The sequence below is a fragment of the Ammodytes marinus genome (genome assembly GCF_949987685.1).
Source record: "Ammodytes marinus genome assembly, chromosome: 6".
In the NCBI taxonomy this organism is placed as follows: Eukaryota; Metazoa; Chordata; class Actinopteri; order Uranoscopiformes; family Ammodytidae; genus Ammodytes; species Ammodytes marinus.
The window spans coordinates 8,646,473-8,669,215 of NC_137235.1; the positions used below are offsets into that span (position 1 = coordinate 8,646,473).

General features: G+C 41.9%; 1 protein-coding gene across 1 annotated transcript in view; it reads right to left on the minus strand.

Annotated features, from left to right (window-relative positions):
• Positions 1 to 898: 898 nt before the first annotated feature.
• The window catches only part of LOC307252277 (protein sidekick-1-like), a gene marked incomplete at its 5' end in the record, with an annotated part of 221,470 nt that continues 199,625 nt past the window's right edge, over positions 899 to 22,743 (minus strand). Inside the window, 15 exons of the mRNA XM_080029914.1 lie at positions 899 to 2,792; positions 3,369 to 3,498; positions 3,603 to 3,723; positions 5,192 to 5,329; positions 5,778 to 5,942; positions 6,474 to 6,599; positions 7,051 to 7,212; positions 7,307 to 7,444; positions 7,561 to 7,747; positions 11,661 to 11,776; positions 13,428 to 13,529; positions 15,012 to 15,068; positions 16,164 to 16,302; positions 18,767 to 18,837; positions 19,410 to 19,513. Coding sequence (XP_079886040.1) covers positions 2,487 to 2,792; positions 3,369 to 3,498; positions 3,603 to 3,723; positions 5,192 to 5,329; positions 5,778 to 5,942; positions 6,474 to 6,599; positions 7,051 to 7,212; positions 7,307 to 7,444; positions 7,561 to 7,747; positions 11,661 to 11,776; positions 13,428 to 13,529; positions 15,012 to 15,068; positions 16,164 to 16,302; positions 18,767 to 18,837; positions 19,410 to 19,513 — 2,062 coding nt within the window. The 3' untranslated portion in view covers positions 899 to 2,486. The remainder of the gene's footprint in view (positions 2,793 to 3,368; positions 3,499 to 3,602; positions 3,724 to 5,191; positions 5,330 to 5,777; positions 5,943 to 6,473; positions 6,600 to 7,050; positions 7,213 to 7,306; positions 7,445 to 7,560; positions 7,748 to 11,660; positions 11,777 to 13,427; positions 13,530 to 15,011; positions 15,069 to 16,163; positions 16,303 to 18,766; positions 18,838 to 19,409; positions 19,514 to 22,743) is intronic.

Below are 22,743 nucleotides of genomic sequence, written 5' to 3' on the forward strand. Positions count from 1 at the left end.
ACACGAATACATTTCACATCCCAGCATCAAGGTCTCAGGACGGTCGTGGTCTCAGTGAGATGCTACCGTTGACTCCTGGAGGCTTCACATTGTTTAAATAGGTAGACTAAAAATTATGAAATATGATTATTATAACGTACACAATTAGATTTTGCACCAATTGCTTCCAGTAGTGTCAATGATTGCTCGGCTGACTGGTGAGTCATTTATTAGACTCAAGCCGCATTAAAAGCATTTAATTACATTAGTTACTAATTTCTCTTTTGTTAAATGCTCAATCTAAATGCTGCTTGTTTTTTAAACAATTTAAGGGAATACTATACAAAAAACAAATATAGTAACCTATTTAACCCTCATTTTTGGATACTTTGAGCACCACAAACTATATTCCATTAGCCTCCATTGTTTTGGAGTGGAGGCAGAAATGTCGGAGGCAAATATAAAACCAAAACTATTCCCTATTTAGTTGAACCAACCCTTTATTTGACAACATACGGCAGTTTGCAAGACGTACACCTGTGCTGAGTTATCTCTTATATAATTGCTTATTGTTCAACTACATGCTGCTGTCAGTTTCCTCGAATGCAATGAACTTTATTCGGGGTAAAGCGATAACACAGACACACTGAAACACTGGGGAGGTAATTTATGGACAAACAACTGATAAAGCTCTTTGTACCTTCCTCCTTTTACTGCTCCAATAAAAGACTGTGACAGCAGCTCACAGGATGTGTTCAAGAGGTCTAGAGAGTTCACAGAGGCAGTTCAGGGTCACTGTGGCAGTTACAAAATGTTAAGGCAAATCTTTAATGTAACGATGGGTGGATGATGCAAAGAGACGTGCTCACTGTCCCAGCACTAAACAGACCACAAAGACACACTGTTAAACAATGACCATTTATTCACACACTGTATGGGACTCAAAAAAACAAGCGTGACAAAGAGTGAGGGAGGCTCCTGGCTGGCTGGGAGGAAGGAGATATTTTTTTAAATTATAGATGAGCAAAAACTTACAGAAGATTTTTTTGTTTTGTTTGTTTTGAAGTACAAAGTACACAAGTGTCCGCCTGGCTGCTGGAGACAAGACAGTGAGGCTCTGTGATTCAAAGTTCAATCACGCTCGGCTTGAACAAGAACGATTCTCTAAAATGTTCCTGTGATCCTGTCCCACACTCATTCACTGCAGCTTTTATTATTATTTTTAAATGAGCTCTGTCTCCTCTTCATCCGCCCCGTCGGTCAGTGCAGTGGAGAACTTGCTCGAGTGCCGTTTCACTATTTGTTTGAGTTTCGCGAACATGGCCAAACTACATACAACAGCACACAAGTAAAAAGGTTTTTCCTCTGTACAAAATCCATCCTAAAAATACAAACATACATCCAAACAATGGCACGCTTTGCTTAGCAGTGAACTACAGAGACGGATGAACAGGCCTCTACACTGAGCGCAGAGCCATTTACACACACATGCTTGTGCGCATACGTGACACTAACACACACACGCACTCAAACTTGTAAAAAATAAAATCTCAACATAATAAAGATGAAATGTGTGGGGCCCGGCTCAGTGCAAGCATTATGGCTTGGGAGGCTGTGGTATACGGAGCGCTGACAGGCAGAAGACTGTAAAAAACAAGGTTTTCATATATTCCAACCCAACCATCACAGGCCGCTCTCAACAACACTCTCACTGAGAATGCATTTAGTTCTGAAGATGACCCACCCAATCTCCGTCCTTTATCAAGTTCAAAAGCGGTGATCTGATTGATTTATTTTCCTCTGTGTGGTGGTATTTTAAAGCTGACAGCTCCGTATTCGCTTAAATGAGCCAATCTGTCAACAAGTGCTGCTCTCTTCTGTGCCCTCTCTTCAGAATTCTCCTCAACCTTGGAGTTCCTCTCTCCGAGTGCAAGATGGTTAAATGGCGCATCAGCGAGTGCATGTTCATGTACTTGTGCACTTGTGTGTAAAAGACAGAGAAATAAAGAGACGAACCATTGTGCAGAAATTCCAGGTTCCACCAGTTCCAGGTTGAATTCTCTCCTCGACATTTACACAAACTGACTCATGCAGTCTCCGCTCGTAGCTCTCGTTGGGGAGTCTCTGAAATAGGCATGAATATCTGGTGGCATGTGTCAGTGTGTGTGTGTCGGTGTGTGTGTGTGGAAACAAGAACAGTATTTGTGTGTCTAAGCACAGTGACACAAAAGAGTAGGAGAGCGACAAACACACTCGTCGAAACACAGTGAGGATCTTTGTGGACGAGGAGAGGGGCGAGTGAGAAGTGTTAGGTTTAGTTTCTTTGGGGCATGAAGGGCTGTTTCGGTCACCAGTCCAACCCACATCTCCACCTCTCCTCATCTCGTCCTCCCTCCTTTTCTTCTCTATTTCCTTGAGTCCCAAACACACACTGGCCCCCCCCTCCTTCATTCTGTGTACGTGTCTGTGAAGCTTTTTTGTGCAGAAGATTTTTTGTCTCTCTAGAGTCAAACGAATGAGGAGAAACCCGTGACTGGTGTGCGTGAGCCTGGCGGGTTGGTGTTGGGGTTGACGTGTGTTTGCGCGGGCTGCCCTGTGGGTGTGTAGGCGCCGCCCGTGCTGTGCTGGGTGACCACCGTCTGGTAGTACGGCTCTGTCTCTGCGGTGGCACACTCGTCGTATCCGAAGGGAGCGGCGATGGCTTTGAGGCCTTTGGGCTGACGCTTCCACGAGTTGTAGTAGGTGGGGTCGCTCATGTAGTGGTTGACGAAGGAGTGCTTCGGATGCTCGTCCTCGTAGTCGCTGTCTGTGAGCTAGACACGGACACAGAAACACAGCAGGGGTTAGCAGTTTATATGAGAGAGAGAGAGAGAGTGAGAGAGAGAGAGAGAGAGAGAGAGAGAGAAAGGAGGAATATCCAACTCAAATCTAAGACTTTTTAAAACCTTTTTAATGCCACTTTAAATTAAATTTAATGCCAACGTCAATGTAATACTGGCAAAAGTAGCAAGAATATAATGGAAATTCTGGCGCATTTTAATCTACTTTTAATACAAAACTCACATTAATATACTCACATCGATATAGGCCTACTGTATAATAGTTTTTGTAAATTGTCTACTGAAGTGTATACTCTTAATAACAAAATCAAACAGTGCTTATTTGTCACATCACGACCCTTCTCCAAGTATTTATTTTATACTACCAAAGGGCAATCAAAAAATGTAAGACCTTTCTAAAGCAAGTTCAATAATTTGTCGGAGATAGTCAATACTTTTAAAGGCCTTACATTGAGAATATTAAATTCTTTTTTTAGGGTTTTAAAGAGCCCGCGGGTGTCCTGTTGAAAGCAGACAGACAGACAGAGATATGGAGGGACAGACGAATACCTCTGATTCAGAGACCTCGGTGGGTTTCTCTGTCAGTGTGGTGCTCTCGGTGAGCACGGCGCCGTTATAGTTGTTACAGATGTCCTCGTCAGAGTAATGAAGAACCCCTGGACTGGGCCGCGGAGGAGACCTGGACACACAGACACAATACACATCAACACACAAAAATCAAATAATTTGAACAGATCCATGGTGTGTGTGTGTGTGTGTGTGTGTGTTTCAGTGAGTGCGCACCTGGTCCCGTTCTTCTTCAGGAAAGAGTTCTTGGTGTTGAGCGTTCTGCTGTTCAGCTCCAGTGCAGTGAAACCTCCGTTGTCCAGCGTTACCGACTCCTCCGCCGTGGACATGTGTTTCCCTGGAGGAAAATAAAAGGATCAGATGAATTGTGTTCAGATAAATATTAAACATTCAAAGCAGTTAAGTGACTTGTATGGGAAGCTAGGTATCCCACAAAGAATACACCACACAGAATACCTTGGTCCTTTATCTACCAGTAAACATGACAAATGGAACAATGTCAAACATATAATTTCGCTGTTGCCCAGTGACTCCAGTTCATTCTTCTCTCTTGTTTATGTGTGCGAGCCGGCACTCCTCCTGCAGCGCCTCTGTTTGATCGCTCCACTGCCCAGATGTTGTGCCAAGGTTGCTTTGGCAACTCAGATTAACAGCCGTCCCGATGTAACCTGCGGTTGTCAGGGTTAACTTTGTATAACATGCTGTTGTTGACACACACACACACACACACACACACACACACACACACACACACACACACACACACACACACACACACACACACACACACACACACACACACACACACACACACACACACACACACACACACACACACACACAGTGTCCTCCTCAGTCAGGCAAAGTAACATTTCTTTTTGTCCTTCAATCCATGTTAGTGAGCATCCTTGAGTAAGACTGACTCCTCCAGGCTGCTGAGTGCTGGCTGGGTCCTGGCTGACCTTGTGGAGGTGCTGTGAGCTAAAATAAAATAGAGCAGCCCGGTTTTGAGTAGAGAAACTGTAAAGCGAGTTGGCATTTTGTTTCCTGTGAGATCTCTCGACGGAGGAGTGAATCTGATCTCAACAGGGCTTCAGTTAAATACTTCAAAAGGAGATGGCTTCAAACTTTAACAGTAAATTATATTGGTTTTATGCAATGGGTTTCAAACTCTCTCTGTTTTTAGAAATATGTTACCGCCACTGAACAGTTCCACTTATATTGCATCTGAGTTTGGATGGGCCAGTCTAGTCTAGTTCAAATTTATAGATGTAACATATTGTAATTTTAAGTTAATTGAAAGCTTATTTTTCCAAATAATATAATGCTACATTTTAAAACCTACAGGATTCACAGTGAGGCTTTAGGAATATATTTCTTCCTGAGATGACTCCGGGTGCCGCCTCCCTTGAAAGAACAAGGCTGACCTTGTTTTCCTCAGTCATACGGTCTCACAGGTGGTAGTACCTCCAGGAACAAGACCGCTAGCGGCAATTTCGCTTTACAAACAGCACAAGTGAACTGATGCATAGCTCAGCTTTTTCAGAATCAGGAGAAAGCGGAATACATTGTAATAAATCAGTAGAGGGTACAGGCGGTGTGAGCCTGTCTACGACAACTGGAAAAAAAGTAAGAGAGACCGAAGATAAAAAATGCACCCCTTGCCGAAAAAAACATCTTCAAAAATGGAACACATGCCAACATAGAATTATCTTTGCAGAATGGCTTTCTCCAGGCAAGTGAACAAGTGAACGGGTCAGCCCATAAAGCATCACCTTAGAGCACTAACATGGAGGAACACAAACCTGTGCCACAGGCCTTGTACTTGGTGCTGTGTCCGTGCAGCAGCAGAGTGAAGACCAGCACCAGAATGAGGATGAGGCCCACCAGAGCCATGACCAGTAGGAACCACCACTCCTCATAGAAGGGACGCTCAGACAGCGCTGCACACAGGGAAACACATACACTTACATTTTGCACTTCCTTGAAAGTCAGTAGATGATACTCACAGAGGATTGACCGTGACATAAAACTATTGGATAATAACACTTAAGATGATTGAAAACCATCATCATTAATTATTATTTTTTCAAAAACAGTCTGTACTTGGTGTAGTGTCATGGATGGGGAAAAAAAATAGAGACGTGGCTTTTGTTTGTACAGTTGCGTGTCTCTGCCTCTAGATGGCAGAAGACGCAAGGCACATTAACGACCACAGTAACTCTTTGAAGTGTTTTTAAACTGACTAGAAAGGTCTGTCAAACAAAGATCATTTGTCTCACCCCACTGGATTTGATCATTAGCCCGAACTCCATCTGTGTGTGTGTGTGTGTGCGTACGTGCGCTTGTGTGTGCGAGTGTGTGTGTGCACGCCTGCGTGTGTGTGTTTACCAGCGAGAGAAGCCGACGGTGTACTGGGCTGTCCATAACCATAGTGATTAACAGCGATGACTCTGAACTCGTAGCTGATCCCAGACCTGAGGCGCTCCAGGGGCACTGACACAGACCTGCTGCTGGGGGGGAGTAGTCTGATGAAGGAATCCCACACTCCTTCATCTACACACACAGAGACAGAGACAGCGGGAGAGGGAGAGGAAGAGGGAGAGGGAGAGGGAGAGGGAGAGGGTGTATCAGAGTTTGATTAAGGGGCAGATTAATACAAGAAAGCAGCTGCTTAATCCTTAATTATTCCCTCTCAAATGCTAGATTGTCAAAATGACATTCAAGATGATAATGCTGATCATAATGTGGTGAGGACAATAATTACTGGTATTATTAATAAAAGGGTATAACCATTATTAGAAGTAGCAGGATCTCACAAGAGGGCTACGTTATGTCCCGCAGAGTGTTCAAACATATTTTCCCTCTTTCTGTTTTTACACCACTGGGAACCTTTCTTAGAAAATTGCCGCTGACTCGATTTGCACAGCAGGTTTTTAATGAATCTGGTGGAATTTGCACTCGGTGAGGTTCAGCGAAAGCTAGTACTTAACCTCCCTCTTGATCGATGAAATAAATTAGAGTAGATGATGAAACGCTGAGAGTAGTTGTGTTGGCCTTTGGCGTGTGTGTGTGTTTGAGCTTTACCTGAGGGCCGAGCCTCGATAACGTATCCAGTGACAGGACTAGCTCCGGTGTCTCCCTCTGACCAGTGGATGGTGAGGGCAGAGGATGTCTTGGTGATGGACATCTCCATAGGAGAACCAGGGGAGCCTGCAGCGTCACAGAGGGACACACACAGACACTTGGTTTTGTCACTTCGAAGGACAATATGTTGATGCACAGTCATTTCTGTCCTAACCTTTTCCATAATTGGATGTATCTGTTAGTTCATTGACATAAATGTGTCAACACAAATTAACTTTTTCGGTCCGTCAGGACATAGATCAAATAACTCGGTCATCTTTAATAATTTCCAAGTACGTAACAATGTAAAACTTTCTTGTTTGTGTAATTTAATTTGTAGAATACATGTGTTTTTTACAGAAGACATCTTGCAAATTAATCTATAATAATAATAATCTTTCCTATAATGGCACAGTATAGGAAAGATTGCACGCACACACGCACGCAAGCACGCACGCACGCACGCACGCACGCACGCACGCACGCACGCACGCACGCACGCACACACACACACCCACACACACACACACATGCCTACCTTGCACAGGCTGAGCAGTGATGTTTGCTTGTATGGGCGGTCCGTAGTTGACGGTTAGAGCCTGAACGCTGAAGGTGTACGTCGCTCCTTTCACCAGGTCTCGAACCTTCAGCCAGCGCTGCCAACTGCCCCTCACATCCACCGTCACCACTTTACTCACTCCTACTCTCACGTGGACAATGAAGGACAAATGTTAGTGTCCTCTTCAACATGTACAGTATATGTGTGTATAAGGCATGTGTGTGTGTGTGCATACCTTGTATAGGAGCAGTGGGCTGGTAGTTGACCCTGTAGCCGTCCAGCTGTCCGTTAGGAGTGAGTGGCGCTCCCCAGGACACGTTGACACTTCCTCCTGTCACCTCTGAGAAGGACAGGTAGCCCGGCTGGCTGGGAGCTACAGGACACATGGGAGGACCAGGCAATGAAGTAAGAGGAATGAACAAAAGAGGCTAAAATATGATATTTTTTCCCTGTTTGGTTTTAGGGACCAGAAATGTCAGCACTCCTTACCAGACTGCAGGGTGCGCGCCCCGCGGGGGTCACTGGGTGGGCCGTCTCCAGCCATGTTGAAGGCAGTCAGAGTGGCCAGGTAAGATGTGTAGCTGGTCAGGTTGCTGAGATGCACCCGAGTGTCCGGGACAAAAATCACCTTGACCTTCTCAGTCTGGTTCTGTTTGTCCCTCTCCCAGTAGTGGATCTGCAGCAAAAGGAAAACACTGTCAACAACACTGTCTGGCACCATTGTTCTCCTCTCCTCTCTCTCACTTTATTTCAGCATACTATTTGTAATATTTACTTCTTCTCCATTCCCTCCTCCTTCTAATTGATTGGTATAATACACAAGTGCTCACACACTGGTGGAGGAGAGGTTGGATTTTGAGAGATTTGTTTTGGTGTTGACAGTTTAACAGAAGGGTAAAGTAGGAATCATTTCTGATTACAAATGCCCCTGGTCTGCTCTGACACAATACTTAAAACTTCAGCAATTACCTGGTTATAGTTCCATATAAATTGTTCCTAAAAACATAATTTCGCCATAATAACCAGTTTCCAACTTGTAAATAGTGTAAGCTTCATTATTAGGATAGGAAACTTTGATTTTTCTGCATTAACCCCAAAGCTCGATGTAATTTATAAACTGGCATCTGTCATTTAAGGTCAGTCCTATCAATAATCAATGTCATTCAATAATCAGCCCTAAATTTAGTGTATAAAGTGCGATATTATCAAAGCACAGTATATTTAAACAGCACACGACCGACTCTGCAATCACACAACATTAGGTTTTGCTCAATTGAACCCATTCAAGTTATTCAACCTTCACCTTAATCTAAGACATCTTATGTATAGTAGGCCTACATGCCGCCAATTGGAGACTGTCCATGCTCCAATAACCATTGATGTGACCTTTAACTTTCACGTCATCGGCCAGTAATGAAGACGGACTACTTCTGTCCAACCCTGTGAGTTTAAATAGAATAAAGGTCACATGATTATCGTACCCAGTGTGATTACATCAATAATGAGACCTTGTGAATGTCAAAGTGTAATGATGCCAAACATAGCTTTTTCCAATAAAACATATTCAAAAAAACTTTGAGGAAGTATGTTTAAAGTTCTGACTCAGCATTATTTATCACTTTCTGGGCACTGTAGACGGACCAATTTATAATTTCTTGGTCAAGTTTTATAGAACTGTAGAAATAAGAGAAACTTATTACTCCAGAAATCCTGAATGACTTTTATATTGTACTCGAGGTCACATACGTTTAATGAACCAGGCTGCGTATAATGAGGGGGAACAGATAAGCAATATACTTGATATCTTACTGCCAGTAAACAGCCTATATAAATGCATATCCAGTAACACAATTTGATGCATTAAAAACAGCTTGGCTCCTGCTCTTAAAAGGTACTGGACAGGTGCATATCCAGCATGACGTTCTTAAATCCTTACGGCTCCTCTCTTTATATTTTGTTCTTTAACAAAACACACTGCATGTCTTTTTAATCCCCGCTGAATGTAGAGGTCATATTCTTATCTATAAATGTCCAACACAACAGCTAAAAAAGGGCTTGGTTTGACATGGACACTGCCTTGACCCCCCCCCCCCCCCCCCCGCACACACACACAGGCGTATCAGATGCACCCTAACAGCAAGGTCACAGAGGTGGTGGAGCCTCATGCATTAGAAATGAATCAGAAAAACTATCTGGTATACACAAGAGCATTTAGAAAAAAAATAGCCACAGCGGCCGTTACAGTATGTGTTCTCATGCTACATTTATTTTGACCTTTGGTGTTTTAGTGCAAAATTAACAGTAAAACAAATATGTATCAGAGCGCAGTATCTTGTAGATTTGCATGTGTTCACCCACACCACATGGACAAGCATCATAGCACACATGGTTCAGCTCAGCTCATTCAAACTGTAATTAGATCATGAAACTGCGCCATTTATCAGCAGGGATGGACTGGATACTTTATTTACCGGCAGTTCTCTGTGTCTGGGTCGATCTGTGAGCCCACAGGTCATCAAGATAGAAGATAATGATCAGCAAACAACAACATGCAGCAGCACAATGCTGTCTGTATACTGTCCTCTATGAAATGCCAACAAAAATGAAAAAAAAAAACACTATATACTAAATGGTTTTAGTATGCAGATATGTGCCGGCAATATATGGCAAAAGTGGCTTTTGGTAGCCTAATGCTTTTATTTTATAAAGTAAATAGCCTTCAAGGTAAAATATTTTTGTTAGTATAATGTTTTCCCCTTCCAACATAAACTGCCCCTGTGTAGACTTGTAAATTAAAACAACAGCCACAAGCTCCTTTCATTAAAAGAGACCTTTTCTTATCATTCCAAACAGAAAGCTATACAAAGCACCATAAGCTATTTTTTTTACACCAGCCTTGGAAGCAGCAGCAGCAGCAGCAGCAGCTTATGAGTAGCACTTGAGGGCAGCATTATACCATCTCTGTCCTTCCACAAGCTCTTAAAATAATGAGATGCGGAATAGGTTAGCCAATTTAAAATCAGAAAGTATTACCTCCTGCATAATATGGGGGTATTTCCATTCAGGAAGCATCACTTGTGAAAGTTGGTTTAGTAAAAAGCCCAGGACATTTTGTAATCCACTCTTGCTGTTGTTTTTAGAGGATTTATTGTGGTACTTGGTGAGAGTCAGGATCAGGATTAGTCTTGAAAAACAATTTGAAGCTGTCAAAATCCAACACGATTATGATTTGGTTTGATAAGATCATGCACCTTAAATAGATTTTCCAACCATCTCTTCGGTTAAGGAGTTGATTTAGTATCTTAAAGTCTTGATGAAAAACAACGTCTGGATGTTTGTTGTTTGCGAAGGACAGGAACATTTTACCATCCGGCTTGTTTGTTTGTGTCTTTACCACTTGTATTAGAAATGACTGAACCTTTTTGGTTGATGTAGCATGATGGGTGTTACCACTGTCTTACAGTAGAAAACTATGTTACATTACACATTATTACTACCACTTGAATTATTTAAAAACGTTCTTAAAAGTCGATACTTCAAGTGAAAATTTGCCCTTGGTGGAGTGCTTTACTCAAAAAATTATGAATGACTGATTAGTAGTACCAGCAGGTCAAATGCTTCTTGCCATACATCACCACGTGTATATATGAGCACTGTTTTAAGATTCGGAGGAAGTGTACCATGCCTGAGTATGGAACGGAGCGCTCACACTGGCCAAAAGGAAATGGACTTTAGGGGGCAAACGTACCTAGGCACCTTACAGTTGGCCTAGTGTGAGTGCGCCCTTACAAGCCCTCTTGAGCATTTCAGTAAACCTCATCTGTCGGAAAAATACATTTGCAATGAAGTTTACCTCTTAGTCCTACCTGCAGTATGTGCTGTTCATCTAACACAACAGGAGTGTTAACACAAGTCAGAACCTATACATTTATTAAACAGTCTTTCTTTACTCTATTCCTGTGCTCTTAATCTGGTTAACCCCTCTGCCTCCCACTCCTCTCCCCGTGTCCGTCCGTCGGTGCTAGTTTAAATGTATTCCCTGGATCCTCTCCTCTAATCAGGATTCTACAGGGATCTCATTCCTTCACTCGGCAAATATTACATTCCCATCTTTCTTCTACATTCCCCTCCCTCTGCTCCGGCAGAAATCAATGTGTCTAAAGCAGGACAGATAACCTTGTGTTTGAAGTACTAAGAGTGAGGGGGGGTTCTGAGGGAGAGAGTGAGAGAGAGAGAGAGAGAGAGAGAGAGACATGCATATAGGAGTGGTACTGAAACCATTAAAGGATATTCAGATTTTTCTTCCTCTAACTTAATTCTCCCTCCTTTTCTCTTGGCTATAGGACACTTGAAGGTGCATCAGAGCAGGAAAAAACCCTTCCAAGACAAAAGGGAGATTCCAGGCAGAACTAATGCCTTGTGCATTAACTATCACATAGACATTTGTATCTGTGTGTGTGTGTGTGTGTGTGTGTGTGTGTGTGTGTGTGTGTGTGTGTGTGTGTGTGTGTTAGGGTCTTTATTTTATTTAACTTTTTGTGTTGTAGCCTATGTGTGAACTGTGTGTGTTTGTTTTTCCTGCGTGTCACCTTGTATCCTTGGATGAGTCCATTCTGGGTCTCCAGGGGAGGCGTGTCCCAGGTCACTTCCAGGACAGAGGGAGACACAGCAGACACCTTGATAGACTGAGGAGCCACTGATGGTGCTACAGAAAGAGAGGGGATTCGTTAGATCATTACCAAGTATGTGTGTGTGTGTGTGTGTGCAGCTGGGTGTTTGGTTTTTAAAGGAAAGGGGAAAAGAAATGTTCTACTCTTCCAATTAGAATGGGCCTAAGGCAGAACCTTGGTGCTCCACTGTACCACACACATATATATGAACCCTCAGCAGCCTGCACCTGAGGCTAGAGAAAAGGCCATATCACCCCATTTCATCATCCCCCTCCAGCCTTTTCCTGACCCACCCTCTCGCTCTCCCCCTTTGCTTATCCTCTTGTCTGCATGTGCTATGTATGGCCTACATGCACAAGGTACACACAGCCCTTGAATATAGATGCAGACGCGTTGGTCTGATGGAGGGAGTGTGAGATTGTGAAAGAAAAATTTAATTTGTGGGTGTTTCTATCATAACTGGGCAATATTTGCGGTTGCACTCTGATTGTGTGTTTGCTGGCTCAGTAGCAGTGTGTGTGTGTGTTTGATATATTTGATCTCCTGTCTTTCAAATGGATCCTTTGTTGGACTGAAAGTTAAACAGGGGTCGGGCCGTCACTACAAAAAATTTCCTTGTGCAGCTGATGATGAAATTTCGATGTGTCCACGTGTATGCATATGCACACCTACTCACGCACACGCACACACACACACACACACACACACACACACACACACACACACACACACAAACACACAGACACGCACACACACACAGAGCTATAAAAAGTCACTCAAGGGCCAATGAGAGTGAGACAGGAGGCGTGAACAGGACTTTGCAAGAATTAAAAGAAGGATAGCGACATGGCTGCCTGGCAGAAAGCAGAAAAACAGAGACCATACATTTTACATGCCCAACACTAGCTTCTTTCAGAGGTGTCAATCATATCACACAGTCTTGAGAGCAGATGATTTGCTATGGATGAAATCATGACAGCTACTGAGCTTGTATGTCAACAGACCCAACATCTCAACAAACTCCATCTGTTGGTGAATTGAACCGTATGGTTACGGTCGAGAGCTCTTGAAAAAAGTAGGTGGACCTTGAGATGGGATTGGTCTGTTAAAATACTATTTCCAAAGTCAGTTTTAAAGAAGAAGTTAGTGATATTTCTTTGTAAATATATGTGTTAAATCACTCTATATTCATAATGCAATCACTTAAACGCAGTTCATAAAACAGGTCTCCCAGTCATTCATCTGATAACATTTTGAGAATCCCACACGTTTTTATCCAATCAGGAGACAGAACGCTATAAAGAGGCGGGTCTCTGTGCTCGTGAACGATGACTCACTGCTCTCCATCGCAGCACTATCTGACAAAGACGACTGTGCGTTCCTGTGGTGATGAAGTAGGGAAGAGAGAGGGGACTACTAACTGCTGTCACTGACAGGAAGTTAGCTTAAAGGGCCATATCACTTACTTCTCCTTTAATGGTTAAAAAAGGACACATTGAGAAGTACGTACTTACAGTGGAACCTTATTATAAAGCTAAAATCTTTAAAAGGGGAGAGACAAAGCTTGAAAACAACATTCAGCAACTGGCATTCTATCCGACAAGTATAAATGTTCACAAACAAGATGAGTAGAATAAAACATTGAAATTGTGACCAATTTAACGGCTTCCTTCTCTCTCCACCTACCTGCCTCTCCAACAGACACCTCCGCAGGAGTAGAAGGTGGGCTCTCTCCGATGATATTGTAGCTTGTCATAACAATCTGGTAGCGTTTGAACTTCTTCAGTTCTACGGAGATATAAAAATACTTTACATTAACAATTATTCTACACCATGTATGCAAAGCAGTAACCACACATTAGTTGTCATTTCACCACCGATTCTTAATCTAGAAGTGTATTGCTAACCATGTAACCTGAAACTACATCTTAAGCATAAAGATCCCAGGGGCCTCATTTATCAACAGTGCGTAGAAAAGGTTCTAAATTCACTCTTACGAATGAAATTTAGTATGTGCTTAAGTACAAAAAAAAACGGTATTTATCAAACGTGCGCTGGCCTATCGTACGCACACCAGTAAGTCATCAAACTTTATAAATCCCACATGTTCTTAAGTACCATGCTCGTTCACGCTCAGACCATTTGCATTCAGAAACGCCTCCAATTAACCATATATGGTCACAACACATCCCTTTATCAACCATGTGAATGTGTTTTATCCCTCTCCGCTACAATGGCAAAGAGGGCAACGAAAAGAAACTTCTCCAACACATAAATGGAAACCCTTGTAAACGAGGTTGAATCAAAGCAAAACATATTTTGTTGGCTCACTTAGTGTAGGCATTAAAACAAAAGAAAGCTTGCTGCATGGGAAAATGTGATATTTTCGAGCAAGTTGTAAGGCAACGGCATTGTTTGGGGTCCGCGATCTGACAACTTTACGTGCAGTCATTCATAAACTCTTTCAATAAATAAGAGATGAAGATAAGTTCCTAACAACATTAGAGTTACTAAGTGAAATGAGTGATTGGCGAGTCTGGCGAGTCACCGCGGCTCGTCCAGCTCGCAGCTGAGTGCTGTCAGATGAGACGCACAGAGAGCATCGGAGGGATCCTCCGCTTCAAAACATGTAAACGTGTGACACATTTAATGAATAATCAATTAGAGCTTACCTAAAAATAAGTGAGCCATATAACTATTTATTGCATTTAGGATGTTAGCTCATTTGGACGCTGTTTTGACCGTCTGTTTTCATTGATGTATTGGCGATTTTATATCTACTTCAGTTTCATTACTGAGTCGTGATCAGTGTTCTTAAAGAAACTTAGATTATAAAACAAGAGGTCCAAAACACAGATGATGATTAAACAAACAAATGTATGACTTTATATTACCCTAGAAATGCACGGGTGGATTTGACGCATGGCGATTATAGATATAAAGAGAACACTGGCGGTTCTAGTGTTAATGCAGACGTTGAAACTCTTAAATGCTTTGCTTTGTGCTTGTAATATCGCTATTCTACCACTAGATTCTCTTCGTAAGCATGGTCAGAGTTGTGCTTACATTTACACACATTCATAAGTCTAAGTACATTTTGGTAAATTCCATACTTTGCGTGGCAATGTTCTTACGCCCTACTTACGCACAGATTTGTGCGTAAGTACGGTTGATAAATGAGGCCCCAGGAGCTTTACTTTCCGGTTCTATATTGAATAAGAAGCGCTATCTGAGTCAAGTCCATTTACCATTTACCATTGAATGACTTACGTGTCAACTCAAACTCCGTTAGCGAGGCGCTGCTCACTGTCTTGAAGGTGCTCTTGGCTTGAGGAAGAGTGAGAGAAAGAGGAAGGGGGGAGTCAATCAATAAATGTTTCAATCTCAACAATAAACTGTGCAATTATAATGCCACTCAATAAAATGACCGTGTTTAGGAGTAAAACGTTTGAGTTTTTTTTTCAATTCCATTGTCAGACTCAGTAGATGTTGGATGGAAAGAGCATTGTCCAATCTTACCGAGTGGATACTCAACATACCACATGAATAAAGCACTTCAGGCTCTACAGTGAATACAAATATTTAAATATCGCTGAAGTGTAGTGCAACAAAAGGGACTTCGAAAAGTAAGCAACCTTGCAATTAAAGCTATTTGCATTGTTTTGTCTGTTATTACAGACACAGTTCATTTTATTCAGAGAGCTCTCAATGACAACCTTTAAAAAAAACTGAGAACTGGACTACATGGAAAATATCTGCCTTGAAAATAGTGCAGCATGAACAAAAGAAGGTAGAATAATAACCACTATAGCAGGATCGTCAGGTCATGAACCTTTAACATTGTAAATGTACTTGAAATACATACAATACAAACAAATAGACAACACACACACACACACACACACACACACATTAGAATAAAAATATTCCCGCCACTTATAAAAGGCACTTAAACCAATGTCTCCAATGGTAAGACTGGAAGCGTACTGCACTATAACTTGGGTTTGACAGCAGCATTATAATTACATTCTTTGAGTCATTCAAGCGACCAATGAATCTGTAAATCATGTTCCTCAGTAAAGCTTGTAAGGTATTAACTCCTGCATTCACAAATAGCTCACTTTCACTACTCCACCTTGGCTTAAGTAAGTTTCTAAAGCAACCTGAATTCTGTGCATACTTGATTTGTTGAACTTACCCCATTGTATTGTGACTTAACCTAATACAGGTACCTTCAATGAACATTTTCTCTTTATTGAGTACTTTATGATTTCAATACAGCAGGTCATAAACTACTGCTAGCATTGGGAAGCCACTTAGGATCTCAGTCCATGATCTTCCATGTTTGTCACAATCAACATGTATCAGACAATATTAAGATTTAATATGTTTATTATAAAAACATACACTATCAGTACTCACTAGTAATGAGGGCACTTGTGGTGTTGTTTTTAGTTGCCTGGACCTCTGCTTCAGTCACAGTTGAGGTGTTCACTGGGAGCTCTCTATAATACAGCCGGTATCCAGTCAATACGCCGTTAATAGTGTCGTCGCTGGGGCGCTGAAAACAGTCAAAGTATTAGACATATTAGCGCTCGCAAAGTCTCACAAAGAATCTTCTAAAAAAAAAGAATTCTGCACTGTGCTCAATTTCATTTTCTCGGTGCAGCAGCAGCAGGGGCGAGGAGGAAATGAGTGACAGGACGCTGGCAGGCTGGCGGGCGCAGTATTTTATCAGTAGAGTCCACTTTAAAGGGGCCTCTGCTGGATTGGTCTGGCTGTAACCCACACAGACAAAGTGATGCTTCACTGGGTCTGGCACTCTTGTATGAGGATGATGAAATTGCTGGTGACTTTGTTTTTCATTGCCTCCTTCTGCTTTGAAATAAGGCTGGAAGGAGTGAGAGACGACACTTTTGGAAAAAACGTGAGAGGAAGAGTGACACGCAGTGAAGTAGCCAGGCTGTGTTTACCGTCTGTTCATATGACACTGTGGCTCTAAACAACCTCTATCTTCTCCTTTTTCTCTCTCATTTTCTCCTCTGTTTGTTTTTCTCTCTCTCAGTCTCTCTCTCTCTTTCACACCCTCTAATGTCTCTCCTGCTGCTAGAAACTCATTAAGATTTTGATCATGTCTCTGCCTCAGCCGGGGCTGCCTGTCCCCTCCGTCTGTCACTCTTACCCTCTCACCGTCCCCTTCCAAACGGCCTGTGCTGCCCTATGTCCTTAACTAGTTCAATAAATAATCATAATTGCATATACAGACGCAAACATTGCATACAGTGACACTGCAGGGGTCTCATTCGCCCAAAGCAGGTGCCCGCACTCAAAGTTTAGTTACAGTCCTGCTCACCATTATTGGCACCCCTTCCTTTTTTGCATAACCTGTACAATATCTTCAGATTTAAATGGAAATGTATCAAATATATATCATCAGGATCTTTTAATTAGAGGTCCAAAGTAATTTAACAAAGAATTGTTTTTTCAACTTACATATTGTAATTTCAAAGAAAAAAAATGAAAAAACAGCATGTGCAGCAATAATGGCACCCCTCTTTAATATTTGGTTGCACACCCTTTGGCAGTGATGACAGCTTCCAAACGTTTCTTGTAGCCATCTATAAGCTTTTTGCACTTCTCAGCTGGTATTTTCTCCCACTCTTCCTTTGCAAATTGTTCAAGCTCTTGAACATTTGCAGGTTTCTTTTCCCCAATGGCAGATTTCAGCTCATACCAAAGATTTTCAATCGGATGGAGATCAGGACTCATTGCTGGCCATTTTAAAACAGTCAATTTTTTCCTTTTCAACCATTCCTGTGTGCTTTTGGATGTGTGCTTCGGGTCTTTGTCTTGCTGGAGGATCCAAGATCTTCGACTCAAACCAAGTTCTCTTACACTGGGTAGGACATTCCGCTCTGAAATCTCTTGATAATTCTCTGATTTCATGATTCCTGTGATACGGTCAAGGCCTCCAGTACCAGATGCAGCAAAGCAGCCCCACAGCATTATGGATCCTCCACCATGCTTAACTGTTGGTAGGGTTTTCTTTTCCTTGTAGGCGTCATTGCGCCGTCTGTAAACAAACTGCTGGTGTGCATTCCCAAAAAGCTCTATTTTTGTTTCGTCTGTCCACAGAACATTTTCCCAGAAGGATTGTGGTTTGTCCAGGTACTCTTTGGCAAAGATGAGTCATTCCTTTTTATGCCTTTTCTTCAGTAATGGTGTCTTCCTGGGCCTTCGTCCATAAAGCCCCGTTTGGTTTAGTGTGCGGCGTATGGTACTTGTTGAAACCATGACCCCAGACTGTTCCAGGTTGGCCTTCAGGTCTTTGGATGTTTGACGTGGTGTTTTTTCCACCATTCGCACCAACCTTCGAAGACTTCTCTCATACATTTTTCTCTTTCCCCCACGTCCAGGGAGGTTCTTGACAGTTCCATGCTTGGCAAACTTCTTAATAACATTACGCACTGTTGAAACAGGGATACCAAGGTCTTTGGAGATGGCCTTATACCCTTTGGAGGTCTTGTGTTTGCTAATAATCAGACTTCTGAGGTCCTCTGACAGCTCCTTTGTCTTCACCATTGTGACAAAGGAAAAGGGGCTAACAGATGGCTTTTTAAAACACAGAAGTCATCATTCATTGGCTAATTCATGTCACATGGGCACTGACAATTTATCACAGGTGATTCTCATTTGTGATTTACCACAGGTGAGTCATAATGTGTTTCCATACTGATTTAAAGCAAAGGGTGCCAATACCAGTGACACAGCAAGCTTTAAGCTTTATTTTTTTTCCTCTCATTGTTTATTTTTTTAAATTGTTGGTTATCATTTCCTCTTTTGTATCAAACACAAGTTCTTTACAGACAAAGAATATTTCACTTGAATAATTTTTTTCAGAAGATGTTACAAATTATGTTCTTTAAATGCATAGGTGCCAATAATGGTGAGCAGGACTGTATGTACTGTAGCTCTGTGTGAGTGTATAATGTGTATCTCAAGGCTAAGATGTCTGAAGAAAATACCTTCCACTGCACCAGGACTGAGGTAGTGGTTGTTGGTTTCACTGTGAGGATCACTGGAGGCTCGTCAGGCACTGGAAAGAAAGCAAAGTAAAATGATGTACATGTGCTTCTGTCCATCCATTAATATAGTTTGTAGGAGCCTAAATGCCTATTTGCTATTTTTAAGTTAACATTGTAAGATAATGTTTGGATGTCAATAATAAAATAGTCAATTGTGGTCATTTGGAATGTATTGAATTTTTTTTTGAAATTCACTTGCATTATTTTTGGTGTCTGCGCACACTTAAGTATTTTATTCTGAAGTGTGTGATGAAACTTTATTGTGATAACGACGTGTGACAGACAGTCAGGATTAACAAGCGTGTAGCCAGACAGTTCTTTGATCGCTCTCGTTCTCCCTCATTCTCACTTTGACATAACCTCATATTGTGGAAAAGGATTTTTGTATTTTTTTTCTTTTGAGAAGTAAACTTTTAAACTTCACGTCGTGGTCCCTTGGATTCTTTCTTTTGTGGATATTGGATGAGTTGTGTGTCGAGGGGAAATACGGAGAGTCAAGCTGGAGCTTCACTAATTACACCAATTAGATCCTAGATAGTCCCTTTCTCTATTTCACATTTCCTTGCCATCTCTATCCTCTCACCATCCTGCAGAGTTGTAACAGCCTCCGTCTCTTTGCCCAGGACGCTGTCTCCTACGTCGTTGGTGGCCAGCATCCGAAACTTGTATGACGTAAAGGGCTTCAACCTACAGATGCAAAAACAATGTAAGCATATTTGGATTCAACAATCAGTAAAACATACATTTCCATTTTTATTTTGAATATATTTTTGGGAATGAATTCAGACCTGAATTGATTAAAAGGTTTGTTTTAATGGTACTACATGTTGTGTAAGGCTGATTGAATCGTTGCATAATGGTCCTCATACAAATGTACCTCTATTTTTCAATGTGAATTCATTACAAAACCACTCAATGCATCTGTAATTCAGCAACTAAAAAGCACTGCTAAACAGGTACACTCTTAGTTTTTGAAGGAAATTGATTTGATAATACCACTACGAGAGTCCTGTGTGCAAATTTGTAGCATATAGACCAAGCGATTTGCCAGTATGAGCTACGCAGGTGACATGTCTCAGTGTTGAATCTCCTGAAGACCAGCTGTGCCTTTATTAGAAATTGTATTTTATGTCTAATGTATTTCATCTCCTAGCCCTCCTTCCCGTCTCCTAAGTGGCTTTTGTCGCTTGCCAGCTGCCACTGTAAATAGGAAGTTGTTCTTAATGACTTGGCCTGTTGAAATAAAGGTGAAATAAAATAAAAATATGAGCCTCAATTCCTCCCCTTAGCAACGGGCCCATGTTTTATCTCTAATTGTTTCAAAGTTTATGTTTGGACCTGATCTTATTTAGCCTGTTAGTCACCTGTAAAAATCTAATTTACACTAGACTATGAAGGTTCCTAAACAAATACATTTTGCTTTGATTAGAGAAGTGATAAAAGAGAGACAGCTTTATACAGAAATCTAAGAGGAAATAAGTGTATAATGCAGATAATTTACGAGACTGATTAGCAGCAATGCCAGTGCTATAAAAAAAACCTTTGTCATTTTCAACTAAAGATTTCTCATTAAGTTTGAGTGTCTATAAAAACTTGCTAACACAAAGCCTTCTCCTCGTATCAGAAAACTGTTCATCACCACCATGATAAAAAACAATGCACTTGGTACCTGTAAGCCTTCCTCCAATACCCTCCTCCTCCTCCTCTTCTCACAGACATATTCTGCTCTCAAGTGGCCTTTGAAGAACAGATGAAGTCTTGAATATAAAACCATCTTACACCTTTCCTAATTGTCTCCATTGCCAAAGTCTTTTTTTTAACTGCCATACTGCCACGGCATCTTATCTGCATTTCTCCTCTGTGCAAGGTGAACACATTAGTAAGCACAGGATAACAACTCAGTCAATTGTGAAAACACTTTACTCTAGAGCCACTTACAATCAGCCCAAAGCACAAGCACCCATTGTTAGGGGAGCAGCTGAACGAGTCTGTGCCACGGTCTAGCCTCGTGGCATGCTAATAGTTTACACTCTATACACTCTTTCCTGCACGTCCTTATTTTTTATTAATCAAACCTGATATAAAGAATTAACAGGAGCAATTTAAATCATTCATCACGAGAAGTAATTCCCGGTCCCCTTCCACTTCCACCACTGTTCAAACATATACTAAAAAGGTCCACCTCTAGACTATATTGACCGAGTGCCTTGGAGACTACAGAGCACCAGTTAGATATTCAGCAAGGGACAGGAGAACTGTTCAAGTGTCTTCTTGTATAATAATGAGCCAGGCTCGGGTCCAATGAGGGACACAAAAGGCCCTTTGGGGTCCGGGGGTATCGTAGGAATAGTACATCAAAGGCACCGCACTCCGAGAGGGTGTGGTTACCAAAAGCACTGGGAGATTGTTAGGGACAGAGTTTGAAGTTCTGTGTATATTGTGTGTGTGCGTGTGTGTGTGTGTGTGTGTGTGTGTGTGTGTGTGTGTGTGTGTGTGTGTGTGTGTGTGTGTGCGTGCAGCCAGGGCATTTCGATGTTTTGGTTCCAAAGTGGAAAACAACGATTAAGTGTTTCATAAATGTGTGTGCGTGATATAAGCGTATTCCTGTATCCAGGGCTAATGCTAGCATCCAGCCACGGAATGAGCTCGGCATTTATACAAAAACAGCAGCAGCACAGCCATCATGACAGAGAGACTCTCCCCCAGGCAGGTTGAAACAGGATGATACAGACACACTGAGAGAGCTCTCTTCAGCATCTCAAACAGAGGACACACACGCACAGGCACACACACACACACACACACACACACACACACACACACACACACACACACACACACACACACACACAAGTAAGGCGTCATCATAGTTGTGCTACTTGTGCTTTTAGGCAAGTTGGAGGAGCCATCCAGTCTAGTCGGACCACTATCACCTGCTGCTGTCGCTTTAATGACAGTCTCACCAGGGACCAGACAGGATGGAGAGATTTACAATAGGGAGAAGAACGGCAAAAGAACACATGCAAATAGCAATGAATGCAACCAAGCCCTCTTCCAGGGGGAAAATACTGTTATGACTTATTGATGGATGGAAAGAAGACAAAATGGTTTGAGAGAGAGACAATGGACACGCGGTGCACACACCCAGACACAGACACACACACATACACACAAAAGCATGAAGGCAGATTGACAGAAAAAAGGTATAAAAGAGAAACGACTGGGAGCGCATCCCGCTGTGCCTGTGTGATTAGGTGACTGAGATTCTCCAGACTTTTTGCAGTGATTATGATTACTCTGCTCTCCCTGGTGGTTTTCTGTTCTTTATGTGTTTTTTGTTTGTTTTTTTTGTTTTGTTTTTTTGCTCCACAAACCTTTGCCGCACTTCATGTGCTAAATAAAATAAAAGTGTTTTTTTCTCTTCTGTGTTCTAATTCTCTGTTGTTTTCTCTTTCAGAATTCCCTTCTTCCCTCTCTCTCCCGTCCACTCTGCTCCCCAGGGATGCACAAACATTACCAGATCTTTTTTCCTATAGACTACTGCTTCAACAAATTCAAGTCCAATATCACCCTGAACAACACTGATTTAAGGGTCCTGTAATCTATTTTCATTCTGTTTTTCTCTTGTAAGTTCTTAGTAATCTTTGAAACAATGGGTCCTTGATTTCAGACAGAGGTAGACAACCAGTGACCCTGAATTTCTTCAGTTTGAAATGACTGTCGGTCGTTAATGAATCAGTTAATTATCCTTTCATTTTGGCTTTTGTGTTAATGGCTTTGTCAACAAAAAAAGAAACCACCCCCCAAACTCTTTTCTTTTATGGATTGTTCAAAGCAAGAACGGTTAATGCACACACTTGTGGTTGCAAAGCTGTGATTGAACAATTACTTTTTTGGGAAAAGGGTTTAGCCAATAG